This window comes from Podarcis tiliguerta (genome assembly GCF_965153285.1).
Source record: "Podarcis tiliguerta genome assembly, chromosome: 17".
Lineage (NCBI taxonomy): Eukaryota > Metazoa > Chordata > Lepidosauria > Squamata > Lacertidae > Podarcis > Podarcis tiliguerta.
The window spans coordinates 22077703-22093496 of record NC_139550.1 but is presented as its reverse complement, the minus strand read 5'-3'; the positions used below and the strand labels follow the sequence as shown (position 1 = coordinate 22093496).

Sequence of the window (15794 nt, the reverse complement as noted above, 5' to 3'; positions counted from 1 at the left end):
GGGGGAATCAAATGTCCTTTAACTTCTGCCTGGGGTTTCGCTCGCACACAGAGAGAGACCTCATAGGAAGTTGAAGGGCTTGGCTTCCTTGTAATTTGCAGCAGGATAAATTTGATCCAGGAGTGCACCTCATTCCCGGCTGTTTCTTCCTATATTATTACACTTCAGAGGTTGGCACAGCTATAATTTCCAACATATTTGCTGCCGTCCTGGTTACGGTGTCCCAAGACACTCTGTAAACTCATCCAGGAGAAGGAAGTGAGGAAGATCTATATTAATATCACCTAACAGCCATGTGAAAATAGTTCAGGGAGGCATGAACATCTTGAGTATTACTTACATGAAGCGGGGACAGGTTGGTCCCAAAGGAAAGTACAGTGGTACCTCAGGTTAAGTACTTAATTCGTTCCGGAGGTCTGTTCTTAATCTGAAACTGTTCTTAACCTGAAGCACCACTTTAGCTGATGGGGCCTCCTGCTGCTGCCGCTCCACCGGAGCATGATTTCTGTTCTCATCCTGAAGCAAAGTTCTTAACCTGAGGTAATATTTCTGGGTTAGCGGAGGCTGTAACCTGAAGCGTATGTAACCTGAAGCGTATGTAACCTGAGGTACCACTGTATATGGAATACCAAAGTGTTCAGGAAAAATGTTGTGGTTTCTCCGCCCCCCCCCCCCCCGCCATTTCCCATTCTGCTCACAATGTGTACAACACAACAAGGTGCAAAAATCACGCCGAGATTACTTTGATCTTGTGTGTGGTCTTCATTTATTTGTTATTTGTCCTTCACCAAATGCTCCCAGTAACACCCATCCACCTCTGCCCCCCCCCCCGCAAATGCCACAATTCAAGTTAAGGCCGAATAAAATAATGAAATAAAACCAACATCAGAATGACCAGGCAGAGCTGCAGAGGACAGCAATGCGGGGGCAGAGAGGATATCCGCTTGACCAAAGGCCTGGCTAAAGAGGTGTGTCTTGACCAGTCCCTGAAAAGCATGCAGTGATAGTGCAAGACGCACCTCAGAGGGAAGGGCAGTCTACAACTTGGAGGGGCCACCACAGAGAAGGCTGCGCCTGCTCAAACCCACAGAGCCTGGCAGCGTCAATAGCTGGGCCTCCTCTGCTGACCCATGCAGCTCAGTGTAGGAGGGGGCGCCACTTCAGATATTTTTCTGAACAGCGATAAAACACGACGACTTGTAGAGCTCCCCTAACTTCCGCCGGGAACAGTGAGGCAGCAGAGAGGTGGGCAAGGTGCAAATGTATCGCCCTGACCTCCCTGCTGGTGAGGAACGGGAAGGTAGCATAGTGCCAGGGCCGTCTTAAGCATATCTGGTGCTATGGTTCAAAGCCCCCTCCTCCCGCCCCACCCCCGTTTCCCAGAATTGTCGACCTTTTCCTAAGCCTTTGCGGGTATTGCTCTCCTCCCGCAGAGGCAAGCTTCACACCCTCCAGCCATATGGTTGATGGGGCACAGCTGGCAGGGAAAGGGGAGGCTGCTGGCAAAGCCGCACAGCTCCCCCACTCGCTGGGGAGCCCCTGAGAGGCCAGCGCCCTGGCGCAACGTGCCAGTAAGCCCAATAGGAAAGACGGCTCGGCATAGTGCCTTCACCGCCCATGGCAGGCTGCAACCCTAGACACATTTACTTGGGACACGGGTGGCGCTGTGGGTTAAACCACAGAGCCTAGGACTTTCCGATCAGAAGGTCGGTGGTTCGAATCCCCGCGACGGGGTGAGCTCCCAGTGTGGTGTAGTGGTTAAGAGCGGTAGTCTTTTAATCTGGGGAACCGGGTTCGCGTCTCCGCTCCTCCACATGCAGCTGCTGGGTGACCTTGGGCTAGTCACACTTCTTTGAAGTCTCTCAGCCCCACGCACCTCACAGAGTGTTTTTGTGGGGGAGGAAGGGAAAGGAGAATGTTAGCCGCTTTGAGACTCCTTAAAGGGAGTGAAAGGCGGGATATCAAATCCAAACTCTTCTTCTTCTTCTCCTCCTGTTGCTCAGTCCCTGCTCCTGCCAACCTAGCAGTTCAAAAGCACGTCAAAGTGCAAGTAGATAAATAGGTACCGCTTCAGCGGGAAGGTAAACAATGTTTCCATGCGCTGCTCTGGTTCGCTAGAAGCAGCATAGTCCTGCTGGCCACATGACCCGGAAGCTGTACACCGGCTCCCTCGGCCAATAAAGCGAGATGAGCACAGCAACCCCAGAGTCGGTCACGACTGGACCTTTACCTAAAGTACCATCAAACGTAACGTGGAGTTACTTCTGAGTAGATGTGGAGAGAACCAGGCTGTTTAAAGCCTTGTTGATGTCCAGTATCACCCCTTATCTGGTCTGCTTTAAACCAGGCAAGGCTAATAATGTCTGTATTCTCTGCCCCTTTTCCCCAAAACTGATGTGGGAGACAGACAATCGGATCCCTTTGTGGATTTTCCGATTTGCTCAGCGGGCATCACACAAACTGTTGTGGAAGTGAACTGAAGGGGGAAATAGACATACAGAAAATGCTTTGGGAGGATTTTTTGGTTTTGCCCCTATGGGACTCCTCATCCAGGTAGATACCTGTTTCGGAAGCTTGCTTTTGTGCGTCTATGCCTGTTACCAAATCAGGAGAACAATTTCTTCAGAGGGCAGGGGTAAAACTAGGCTTCATTTCACCCAAGTGAAAGACCCAGTTTGACTCATGATTTATGTATAAGCTAAGCAAGCTATAGCTTAGGGCCCCACTCTTCTTGGGAGGACCAAAAAAAATTAAAGGAAAAAAACCTGGATGTATATTTCCAAAATATAAGATAAAAAAACAAATGAAAGAAAACCTACAGACAGCCACAGTGTTTTGTGTTGTGTAGGCTCCTATGATGTAAGTCAGGCATAGGCAAACTCCGGCCCTCCAGATGTTTGGGACTCCAATTCCCATCATCCATGACCACTGGTCCTGTTAGCTAGGGATGATGGGAATTGTAGTCCCAAACACCTGGAGGGCTGGAGTTTGCCTATGCCTGATGTAAGTCATGGGCCCCGCCTGCTAGCCCGCTCCCTAGAATATCACTGGTTTGCTCATTTTTATATATAGGGTGCCTACATTCTGCATGGACTGGTTGCAGGGCAACATGGGCAAATGGCTTGAGATAACTATTAGGTCCATAAATTACCATATAGCATATATTCAACACAAGAATCAGCAACAATTTGTTGCCGACAAAGGACAGCTGGACATATAATGGGCCCCATTACCTTCAGTAGCTTTGGGCCTCATCAAACCGAAATCTGGCCCTGCTCACATCATGCACTGCACATTTGTGTACGCAGGCAGGGAGCCTCAATAGTGCCCCTCTGAAGGCTTCACCCAGGGCATAAAAACCTGGCTAGCCCCCCTGCCCTCCCCCTCCCCAGCTATGGCACTATCCAAAGGTATTTTTTATTCTCTTCCCTCTCCTTAGAAACTTAAAAGAAAAACGCTACTGAGCTCTTCCAAGCTTTATCTGTGTAAAGATGCAAATCTATTTTGCACTGGCCGTTTCACCTCTCTTTCTCTCTCTTTCCTCCTCTCACTCCCTCCAACGCAACTGTTTTCTTCGGACGGACCTCACTCTTGCGCTATTAGAATGGAGGTAAGGGTAACCTGGGGATGGATTTTGTGTGACAAAAGATTGTGTGACACAAACAGGGCACATGGAACCACCTGCCAAGCAGGTCACAGACCTTTTCCTGCTGGGGTAGAAATTAAGGATATCAGAACAGAGGGAGCTGCCTTACACGGAGTCAGACCTTTGGTTCCTCTAGCACATGGGTAGGCAAACTAAGGCCCAGGGGCCGGATCCGGCCCAACCGTCTTCTAAATCTGGCCTGAAGATGGTCCAGGAATCAGCATGTTTTTACATAAGTAGAATGTGTGCTTTTATTTAAAATGCATTTCTGGGTTATTTGTGGGGCATAGGAATTCATTCATTTCCCCCCCCCCCAAAAAAAATCTGTCTGGCCCCCAGCAAGGTCTGAGGGACAGTGGACCGGCCTCCTGCTGAAAATGTTTGCTGACCCCTGCCACATCATTGGCTCCATTGACAGGCTCACCATGATTTCAGACAGGTTCCCCTCCTTGGAGGTGCTAGGGGTGCTCTACCCATTAGATGTTTCTGTGCAATGTGTGGCTGCTATTCAAAGCAACAGTCACAATCGCTTTCTCATCTCCCATCTGAAATGCCTGATGTGAAACCATCCCATTGTGAGTTACCCCACTCAGGGGCGTAGCAAGGGGGATGCAGTAGGTGCGGCTCGCCCACAGCTGTCAACTTTTCCCTTTACTTGTGAGGAATCCTATTCGGAATAAGGAAATTTCCCCTTTAAAAAAAGGGAAACATTGACAGCTATGGACCCACTCCAGGTGTCTCCATTGAGGGGGGTGACAAAATGGCGGGCGGCACAAACCGCTGGGCCTGTGCAGCGGACCCGAGCCAAGCATCTTGGGTACCCGCAGGCTACACTCTATCTGTCCGCTGCCTCCCCACCTGCTGTAGGGCGTCTGAGGCCCTGTGGCGTGCCCCGTCCCTATGGGCACCACGCACCCTATCCCTGTGGGTGTCATGCGCCCCACACCGCCCCTCACTAAGGGCACCACATGCCCCATCCCTATGGGTGCTGTGTGCCCCACCCCGCCCCTATGGGTGGTTCGCCCTGGCCCTGGGTGCGCCACCACAGATGCCAGAGAGGATTCCTCCACCACTGACCCCACTCTTGCTAACAGCAGTCTGTGGAGTGAAGGGTTTTAGGGTGTGGCGAATTATAGGAAGCAGCAGAAAGGTGAAATTCCCATCACCACTTGGCAAAGGGAGGAAACGAGAAGCTTGCAAAGTGGTAACAATGCACGAGATTGTTAGTTACCAATTGGTATTCGTTCATTTGCAAACTCCTTCTAAGCCTCTTAAACCAACAGCGTTTGAACGATGGAAGGGAAGCTTTGGTTTCGAGCTAATATGTTTTAATTGTTATAGCAACCTGTTATGGTTCTAGGGGTTGCTCGTGCGTAAGCCGGTGCTTATCTTCCCGGCTGGGTGCAAACACCTGGCTGGGTTGCCTAAGTGAACCCTTTCTGTCCGGACAGCCACTCACCCGTGGCTGACTCAATCGCTGGCAGAATCCGTCAGTGGGCGTTTCTTAAACTTCTTCCAGCAAAGAAGCTCTTTGACGCCTAGTCTTCTCCTACTCTCTCTGCGCGAAAGCCTTCTGCGCAAGGAGGGCGTGGGCAACGGAAGACCCCTACTCTCCCCGCTGGTCCCAGGCAAGGAGTCATGCGACCGTCTCGCCGCTTCCCCCATCTGCCCCCCTTCTCCACTGGTGCTACGCTGATTCTCTTCCCCAGAAGATGGACTGCTTCTCCCAAACCCTGGACGCTCTCTGGAATCCCTCTGGCTTTTGCTCTCTCCCTCCGGCACTGATGGCAGTTCCCTGACACAACCCATTGCTGTTGTTGGAGAATACAAGTCAAGCCAGTGTCAAATGTATTTGTTTTTAGCCGTAAGCTATTGCAGAGCTCTGGGTAAAAGCAGAGGTAAGAATCAAAGTAAAACAAATACAGAATCCGACCAAAATAAAAACGAAAACATCAGCATTGCAAGACAGAGACCCAAAATGATACAGAGACCCAAAATGAAATGGCACCAGATTAATCAAACCATATGGATCTTGACAATATCTAAGCACATTTCAGTCACAGCCAGGGCAAAAGTTGTGGATTGTGTGCTTCTTTTCAGTGCAAAGATTGTATGGGATCTCCTAGCAACGACTGTATGAAGAATTTGACTGGATCTAAAAAAAGGGAAACACATTTTTCAGTCTCAGGTTGATAATGTCAGAAAAGACTAAGATGCAACCTTAGTGTTGGCCAAAATAAACTAATTATGCATCTCTTACCTTTTTTAAAAAAAATAATCCAGTTTTGTAATTGCTGCCCTAAAACTGATAGAACATAAGCAAATAATTCATGGAAAAGCCTTCAGGATGAATCATCTTTCTAATCTTCCGAAAGCATGTCATTTGTTTAACTGAACTTGATTGGATCTGTTCCATTAAACAAACATTTGAGAGCATGTCTTCAGGAATTTTCAGTTACATAAACCAACAAGTTGAAAAAACTATTAAGTACACACTTTGTTCTGCCTAAAATATGCCGACTTGAGGCCTTAAATAAAACTCAAGACATGCTGTTACGAATACTTAGGATAGTTGTAAAGATCTTATTCTGAAAAGATTCAAAGTTGATAGATTCATGTCGTTTTACCAGCACACCATTCTTGTTGGCATTTAAAATTTAGGCGACATATTGTTACAATGATTTTTTATATTATTATTAAGCCACACTTCTATTACAGAACAAGGTACTACAGTGTAAAAGGGATGTTCAAAACCAGGCAGAAACGCCAGTAAAATTAATTCAATGAATGCAAGCGCTGCATTTGTGTGCATGTATCATTCATGAAAAGGGACTGAGCTACACACAGGAGAAACATTAATCTTGGCTCGTCTGCTATGTCCACGGGGACATTGCACTGCTATCAGGTTACTGTCGTGATGAATCACTTCCTTTTCTGCAAACACGAGCAAAAATTTTTAATCCAACCCTGATCGTATCCCAGAAGAAATGGAGTCAAGGGAGAACGTTGCAACCTTGGTATGGAATGCTGAAAGAGAGAGAGGGAGAGAAAAAAAATCAGTGTCCCTACAGCTGGGAAGCATATTTACACATATTGAGTGTTGGGGAAACCTTGAGTCATCTTGTCAGTGGCAGGCAGCTCACATCCTTCAAGCAAGTAAGTTGGTGATGAAAGTCAGCCGAGGGAAGGAAATTTTTTAACAGAGGTGCAGATAGCTCCTTTGACATTTCCTAATATTTGGGACTGGTATAAACTGAACTCTGTGACCCTTGTGTAATGATGATGATGATGATGGTGATGATAATAATAATAATAATAATAATAATAATAATAATAATAATAATAATTTATTTATACCCTGCCCATCTGGCTGGGCTTCCCCAGCCACTCTGGGCGGCATCCAACAAATATTAAAATACAGTAATGCATCAAACATTAAAAGCTTCGCTAAACTGGGCTGCCTTCAAATCTCTTCTAAAAGTCTGGTACAGTGGTACCTCAGGTTAAGAACTTAATTCATTCTGGAGGTCCGTTCTTAACTTGAAACTGTTCTTAACCTGAAGCGCCATTTTAGCTAATGGGGCCTCCCACTGCCGCCGCACCGCCAAAGCACGATTTCCGCTCTCATCCTGAAGCAAAGTTCTTAACCCGAGGTACTATTTCTGGGTTAACAGAGTCTGTAACCTGAAGCGTCTGTAACCTGAGGTACCACTGTAGCTGTTTTTTTCTTTGACATCTGATGGAAGGGTGTTCCACAGGGCGGGCACCACTACTGGGAAGGCCTGGTTCCCTGTAACTTGGCTTCTCGCAGTGAGGGAACCGCCAGAAGGCCCTTGGCGCTGGACCTCAGTGTCTGGGCAGAACGATGTGGGTCAAGACAGAACGAACAGCAACCATGCTTCTAGTTAAGTATGATCCTCCTGGCTTTTCTTTCATGTTGAGTTGGCGAGGCAATGAAGAGACCCATCTTTGAATTTCCATCTTCAACACTCCCTTGCTCTATAACCAGTTAGGCTTCAGAATGCCTTTTCTCTTCCTCTTTGCCTTAGAAACAGCCTCTCCCATTAGCCTTCACACATACAAGTAACATGCAGAGAATGGAAGGGGCTTACCTGTGCTGGCCCCGCCCACTCCCAAAGTCACTGTCCTTGCTGGTTTCACCATCAGCAATAAAATAAAATAAAATGTACTGAAGATAGAGGTAAAAACGTAACCATAGAAAATACATTTGGGGGGTTTATATCCATAATCAAATAATAGATCTTATTCTAATTGCCCCTGCTAAAAACTTTGCAGTTTTTGCTGTCACCTGATCATCTTGATCTGCCAAGAGAAAGGACACCATAACAGTGGTTGAGCAACCCAGTATGGACCACAATAGAGGGGTAATAGCCTCACTCCTCAAATCTTTATAAAGAGTGCAAGCCAGAAGGACAATAGCCACAGACTCAATACTGCGAACTCCACAGGGACATAACCGTTTTTCCAGTGGAATTTTTTGAAATTCCCTCAAGTACAGCTGAAGGCAGTATATTCAATCTTGCGAAAGTGAAAACGCGTCTGTATTTTGGAATTGTTAAATTTTGAAAATAGGGTGACAAAGTGTCAAAATGACTAGGTGGAAAATAATCATACCATGGACAAAATTGTGGCCAGATTATTCTGTCACTCGATATCATAGACATAGGCTCTGTCTGGTTAAATTATCTGCTTTACGGAAGCCCAGTGTTAATAACTTACGGTGATAAACCAGAAAAGTAAAGCTTTCAGCTGACAATTTTAGTCCAAGTGCTCTCATGACAATCTTGCAATACTAAGGGTGGTAGGCCAGTGGGGTTTAAATTTAGGCGAAGCCAATAATTAAATGTCCTACGCCAAGTCTGTAATTCAACAGAGGGGAGATTAGTCTCCAAGTGCAAGGAAGCATTTGGAATGGAACAGAAGCATTTGGATGGAAGAGGAAAGAATTGCCTTAGGAACTTAGACCAAACCCATGAGACCAGGGCCCTGCAGGATTTAATTTCCTTCCTCAGGGCCTGTAAGACAGAGCTATTCTGCTTGACTTTCAATTTGGAGTTAGCTTGATCTTTTATTCCCCTTCCTCCCCTCCCCTCCCCTTTTTATGAAGATTACACGCTCTGGGATCCCACAGCTAATTCTCCCCTGGTCTCCTCGCTGGCCCAAATAGGACTAATTTAGCCAGCTAGCCCTGGTGATCATCTAATGTTTATTGGATGGATTTCCCCCTAATTGATTTTTGAATTCTGAATTTATTGTTATTCACGTTTTATACTGTATTTTGTTGTTGTTGCATCAATTAAGTGTTTTAAAGTTGTTGTTAGCCGCCCTGGGCCCGGTTTTCTGAACCGGGAAGGGCGGGGTATAATATAAAAAATTATTATTATTTATTATTAAACAGCTTCTGTAGATCCAAAGGGAATGCCTGTCCAGATCTGAGCCCCATATAATAACTGTTCTAGGGGTTTAGCTTTAAGCACTTCAAGTGCTGATGGTACAGTCTGCAGATTTGTCAACACTCAGAAATCCTCCCGTGTGTGTTTTTCTCTTCCCCATCAGACTCTACAAGGGTGATACAGGCTACTGCAGCACATACAGAGGAGAGGTGTGTAGCTCTCTGTTGGCCAAGGACGCCTTTGTTTTCTTCAACGCCTCCTATGGAGACCCAGAGGAGACCCAAGAACTCCTTGTCCGCACAGCGTGGGCTGAATTGAAAACAGTGAGTCCCTTTTGCCGCCCAGCCGCTGAGTCCCTGCTGTGTCATTACATCTTCCAGGAGTGCAATCCCTCCAGGATCGGAGCTGCTCCAAAACCTGTTTGCAGGTAACACAAGTGAGCAAAACAAACAAACCTGATCCTCATCCCGCCCCCCCACAATTTCACCACATCCTGCAGGAAAGGGTAGAGTACACATGGAGAAATACAAAGAACAATGTCGTATTTTGGGAATTACCGTATTTTTCGCTCTATAGGACACACTTTTTCCCCTCCAAAAATTAAGGGGAAATGTGTGTGCGTCCTATAGAGCGAATGCAGGCTGCGCCGCTAAGCTGAAAAGAAGAACAGGGAGACGGAGCGCTGCGGAGGGCTCCGTCTCGCTGTTCTGGCTTGGGGACGGCTGCGCGCAAAGCCTCTGCAGGGCAGCAGGGCGCTGCGCTCCAAAGGCTTCAGGGATCTTTGAGGCTGGGGGTGGGGGGAAGCAGTGCTTCCCCCCACCGCCAGCTCCACACGCTCGGGTGAATGCACCTTGAACGCACCTTATTTTAGAGGGGGAGAACAAGGAAAAAAATTTTTTTTCCTGTTCTCCCCCTCCTATGGTCCGGTGCGTCCTATGGTCCGGTGTGTCCAATAGAGTGAAAAATACAGTACATTCCAAATTATATTTTGGAATTCCAATTATATTTTTCCCCAATGCGAGTTGGGGAAAAATTTCCCCCTCAAAATGTGAGTTGCTTTGAAATCAGATTATTTATTAATTGGCTATTGGCGTTGACGATGACTGCTGTGTATAAATATTGCTATGATTGTGCCTAAGTAGATGTGGAACAGGAAGTTAAGTTTTAATCATTAGTACTATCCATTATTGTGGGATGCGGGTGGCGCTGTGGGTAAAACCTCAGCGCCTAGGACTTGCCGATCGCATGGTCGGCGGTTCGAATCCCCGCAGCGGGGTGCGCTCCCATCGTTCGGTCCCAGCGCCTGCCAACCTAGCAGTTCGAAAGCACCCCCGGGTGCAAGTAGATAAATAGGGACCGCTTACCAGCGGGAAGGTAAACGGCGTTCCGTGTGCTGCTCTGGCTCGCCAGATGCAGCTTGTCACACTGGCCACGTGACTCGGAAGTGTCTGCAGACAGCGCTGGCTCCCGGCCTCTTTGAGTGAGATGAGCGCACAACCCTAGAGTCTGGCAAGACTGGCCCGTACGGGCAAGGGTACCTTTACCTTTTACCTTTTTACTATTCATTATTGGAGACAAATTGCAGACGTTGTATGCTGGACATTCCTTAGCGTTTGGCAAGGATTGGCTTGGTGTCTGTTTCATTCCCACCACCCACCACCCCTGACTGGAATGCTGCAAGTATCCTCAGCTAATTAGGGGATCAGGCCCAACGAACCGCATTGGCTTGGATTACTTTGGTCATTATTCCAGATCAAATGTGCATTTCATGACTGCGTTTCTTATGGCATTGATCCAAAGTGCTCAAAAGATCGAATCTGCTCTGTGGCATTTCTAGTTGCTTTCCTCTGGGCCTCCCCATCCACAACTGCTGTCATGTCATATCACAGACCGCTTTTGCCAATCCCCAGGGGTTCCCAAAGTTATTTGCTATTCAGGAACCACCCTGAAGCGAGAGCCTTGCTGGGCGTGCCGTACTTGGAGCCAATCAGAGAGCTCCTTGGATCCCAGCCAGCGAACCCTTTCATCCAATGAATATATGCGTTGACTCATAGGTCATTCTGAAAACGTTAAGCCTTCCCAAATCCATCCTAAAGCAGGGCTTTCTCCCCAGAGGCTTGCATGGGGCTGACCAGCCGCTGCTACCACCACCTGTTACTTCGAGTGAGAAGTGTGGCTTCGTGTTTTGTTTATAAGAGCATTTATCGGGTCATTTTTAGATGTGACCTCCAATAAATAAATAAACAGTCCTGTGCAATTCATTCTTTCCATCTGACTCTGATTTCCCCAAATAAAGTGGGCAACCAGCAAGCCCGTGTTTTCATAGGAAAGCAATGAAACCTGCCAGTGCTCCTTGCTATCGATGGAATATAACGTATATTCTTTCGTCATTGTTAGTCAATGATTGGCAGATAGCTATTGCCTGGTAGGGAGCTAGTTGCTAGCATGTAGTGAAGAACCGGAAGCTGTTCTCTTGTATAAACTTCCTGAGTCATAACAGCCATGGGGCTTGTACCTGACTGTTTGCTATAAAGTGGGGATGGGATAGGTTGGGAGAGTGGGGAAGGAGGGGGTAAGTTGAGTAAATCCAGATATGGATTCTTCCATACTGTTCCATAGCGACTATGCATGGAGGCCTGGTTCACTTGCTACTTTCAACCATGGTTAACATCTAGCCATGGTTGGCTTCCGGTTCCTGTCTGCCTTAATGCAGGCACCTCCCATGACAGCGGGAGATCATTGGCAAAGAAAAAACAAGGATGATTGAGGGTAATTATCCTTGTAAATTTCCCCCAGGGACAGGGGGGATGGGCTCCACTTGCAGTTCATCTCAGTACCTGGCTCTCGCTCTAGCATGGAATGTGAGAGGCATGCCAATAACCCCCCCCCACGCCGCCATTAAGAAGCAGAGGTTCTTCTGTTAATTAGAGATTAATTTGGCCATGGTTTAACATGAAGGATGCTGGTGCATTTGGCTTTAAAATCCCTGCTTCACTCCTTCACTGACCTAAACCTGGGTTGGCAGTTTGTTGCTTTCCAAACAAAATCGCGAGTAATAGCCAAGGTTTGTTGTAGCCTAACGCTCATGATTTGTTGCTGGAAATAAACCCGAAAGCTGGGTTTGGACCAAGTGACATGCCGATGCTTCTGGTTTGCTGCTCCCAGTTCATCAGGACCAAGAACAAAGAGGGGGCTTTTGAGCAGTGCTCACCAGCCCTGCTCATTCTCATTTATAATTTCTCATGTCAACATGCCAGAGACTGTTCTGGAAACCAGTTGGTCTCAATCAAAGCCACACTGTCTCTCCCTCTCCCTCTGCTTTAGCCAGACACTTTCTCAGGGACTGTCTAAACGGGCTTTGTTTTTGAGTTTTGTTTTTAATGTCAAACCAGAATTTCAGGAGAAGCACCAGAATGTTCTGTGCTACCGCCAAACCTTATCCTGAGAATGGAATTTTAATTTCTTTAAAGAAGAAAGTCCTATGTGAATATGCTTGCAAAATCACAGGACAAAACCTGTTAAACTTACGTGGGAAGTCTTTCCTTAAAGAGAAAGAAGCGCAGAAAACCAAGGAAATATTCAAACTATATTCTTGTCTGATCTATGGAGAGGGCCTGGTGGCGTCAAATGCTTCTGGTAACATTTCAATGACGCATAGAGTACCCGAATGCATCTCATGCCAGAAGCAACTTCCATTGAAATCAATGGTAAAAGAGTAGGGCAATGGCAGTGTCTGGCCAGATACTTAGCTAGCATTAAAAAAATCAGAATCAATGTAATCTGTACTGATTTACACCACATGATGACTTTCTTGTATGCTGCTGGCTGTCCATAGTTAGGGTAATATTGTCGCCGTCACATCATTGACTGTGCATTCTGCTGTTGTTTGTGAAACACTCTAGAGAGCACTGCCTTGCTGTAAAGGATCTCTACTGCTTTAAAGAATGGCTTTCGATGGAAGAAAATGCCCGCAAAGGAATCTATAAGCCTGGATTGATGTTGCTTACCCTTCCCAAGTGCAACAGTCTCCCCAGCATACAGCAGGACCCCAATACTTGCACGAGGATCCCACAGTTTGGTAAGCAGTTCAATAAGTAGCCCATTGTCTCAACACATTTATGTGGTGTAAACTTTATATTTTTCCCCCTGAAGTTTTTTTTTAAGTTTTCCGAAATTTCATGCAAACATTTCAATACATAATAAAAACTTTTTTTTTTTACTTCCCACCCCCTTTCTCATCATGTTTTAATAGATGTCTTCTGTCTATTAAACCTTAACAAAACTACTATCATCTTCAATCCCTTCTGTTGCTCATAGTTCAAATCCTGCTTACTTGTTCATCATATAATAATAATATTTCCTTAAATAATCTGAAAAGGGTTTCTATTTCACAAAACCTTCGCCATTAAGTTCTCTTATTTTAGCGGCTAACTTTGCCAGTTCTGCATAATCCTTTGACTTGCTTGTCTAGTCTTCTTTAGTGGGTATTTCTGCTTCTTTCCATTTTTGTGTGTAGAGATTCCTACCTGCACTTGTAACATACATAAACAGCTTAATCATCATTTGGGGGACTTCTGTCCCTATAATCCCTAAAAGAAAAGCTTCAGGATTGTTGTTTACCTCATCATATATAATCTCCTGCAATGTCCTTGTTTTCTTACAAGTCCACCACATATGAAAATAGGATCCATCTATCTGGATGACAAAGGAGATGGTGTTGGACTTTCAGAGGAAGAGAGGGGAACTAGCCCCGTTGTATATCAGGGGGAGTTGTGTGGAGAGAGACTCCTCCTTTAAATTTCTGGGAGTTTACCTTAGTGAGGACCTCACTTGGAGAAACATATAACTCAGGTGGTTAGGAAGGCCCAACAGAGACTCCATTTCCTAAGGATCTTGTGAAAGAACAATGTTAAACAACAATTGATGACCTCCTTCTACTGGTCCACAATAGAAAGTGTCCTCTCATATTGTATCACAGTGTGGTACGTTGGTTTGACAGCCATGGACAGAAAGTCTCTACAGAGGGTGGTGAACATAGCACATGATATCATGGGCTGTCCCTTGAGTCCGCTAGATAACATCGCAAGGGATCGTTGCCTTAGGAAAGCGAGAAAAATTCTCAGGGACGATTCACACCCCGGCCAGCACCTCTTTAATCTCCTACCCTCAGGAAGGAGATATAGAAGTATAATCAGTCATCCCAACAGTCTAAAAAACAGTTTCTTTCCATGGGCTGTTAGGCTGCTGAACGGAAAATAACATAGTGCAACTGACATACAGGGTTGGTGTGTTGTGTGACAAGCACACAGAGTGCAAAGACATTGAGTGTTTTTTTGGGGGGGAGGAAGGCTTGGTTAATTTCATTGTACACAGGTTGTACACTGACAATAAAGGTATTATTATTATTATTATTATTATTATTATTATTATTATTAATTATTATACTTCCAGCAGTTATTTAGGAACCTCCTTATACCTTTTAGCTAATTTATTAGGTGTTCATTGGGTGTAAACTTTAAACTGAAGCCGAATGTTGCAAGCCCTCTAGAGTAGCTATCTTAGCTATCATCCTGGAGAGCTTGCCTGGCCTTCCTTCCTAGTTTGCTTTGGGAAGCAAGACTCTACTTTTCCTCCAGAGCAGGCAGGAAGCGCAGGAGTGTCAGAATCTCAATGCCTTTAAAAGCATTGCTTGCTAACTCTTCTGGGCCAGGAACCTGTCAAAACTAGCTCTGCTCCACCGTCCTGTGAAATAAGCTAAATTTCAGCATGTAGCATGTGAACATGTTTGAACCACCTTTAATCTAGGCGCTCTGTGACCTTTAGCAACAGCTTGAAACACGGAAATCAGAAAATTTTCATGACATGGAAATGTACATCAGACTTTGCAAATGTCTTCAGCATTAGCTGAAGGTACAGCTGTAGCAAGTGGCTGAAAACCTTTGAAACTGGCAACCCTCTAATCAGAGCACGGGGCGGGAGGGACAGTGCTAACACCGCCAGACAGCGACATTTCAAAATCTTTCTTATACAAATTGATGACATCTTTGTGTCTTTTTCCTTCCTCAGAGCTTAAAAAGGAGGATATAACAAGTGAGTGGCTCTCTTCGGAATCTGCACTTTACCAGAAATGTTTTGTGGTTGTTGTTGTTCTTTTAATTTATCAGATTTTCTGCGGTAACGGTAAATCGGGATGAAACAGGACAATAACAGGGGAATGGCGTTTTGATGATGACGTGATGCAAAAAAACCATGCATGCCCTGACAGTGCCAAGCACTTTATAAGCTGCTGTGTGGAAGCACCCAGTGTTGCACCAATATAATGAGAATTATTATATAGCCTGGTGTTTTGTTATACACATATTTATTAAATTTATACCCACAGATCTCATAAGACTGTAGGGCATTAAATTTGATTCCATGCCAGCAATCATGTTTCTGTGCTGTATTTTTTGATGCGGTCGAAGCCTTAAAGGGCGATAAGGAGACTGCTGAAATGGGTGTTGGGGCATTTGGGGGCGGGCAGGGGAACAGAACATAAGCAGAGCTTTTCTGGATCAGGCCAAAGGTCCATGTAGACCATCTTCTCACAGTGGCCAACCTCGTGCCTGTGGGAACCCTGTGAGCAGGAGCCGAATACTAAAGCACTCACCTTTACAAGACTCATGCTGACATTTCCCAACTCGGCTACTCCTAAAAAGCTCCTGAAATATAGGGCCCTCTTATAGGACTATAAT

The 15794-nt window shown here is 45.9% G+C and overlaps 1 protein-coding gene across 1 annotated transcript in view; it reads left to right on the top strand.

Annotated features, from left to right (window-relative positions):
* MUSK (muscle associated receptor tyrosine kinase) overlaps positions 1–15794 on the top strand; it is a 60342-nt gene that overhangs the window by 30544 nt on the left and 14004 nt on the right. The window contains exons 8-10 of the mRNA XM_083420920.1: positions 9172–9487; positions 12963–13138; positions 15127–15150. Of these exons, the coding sequence (XP_083277046.1) occupies positions 9172–9487; positions 12963–13138; positions 15127–15150 (516 nt within the window). The remainder of the gene's footprint in view (positions 1–9171; positions 9488–12962; positions 13139–15126; positions 15151–15794) is intronic.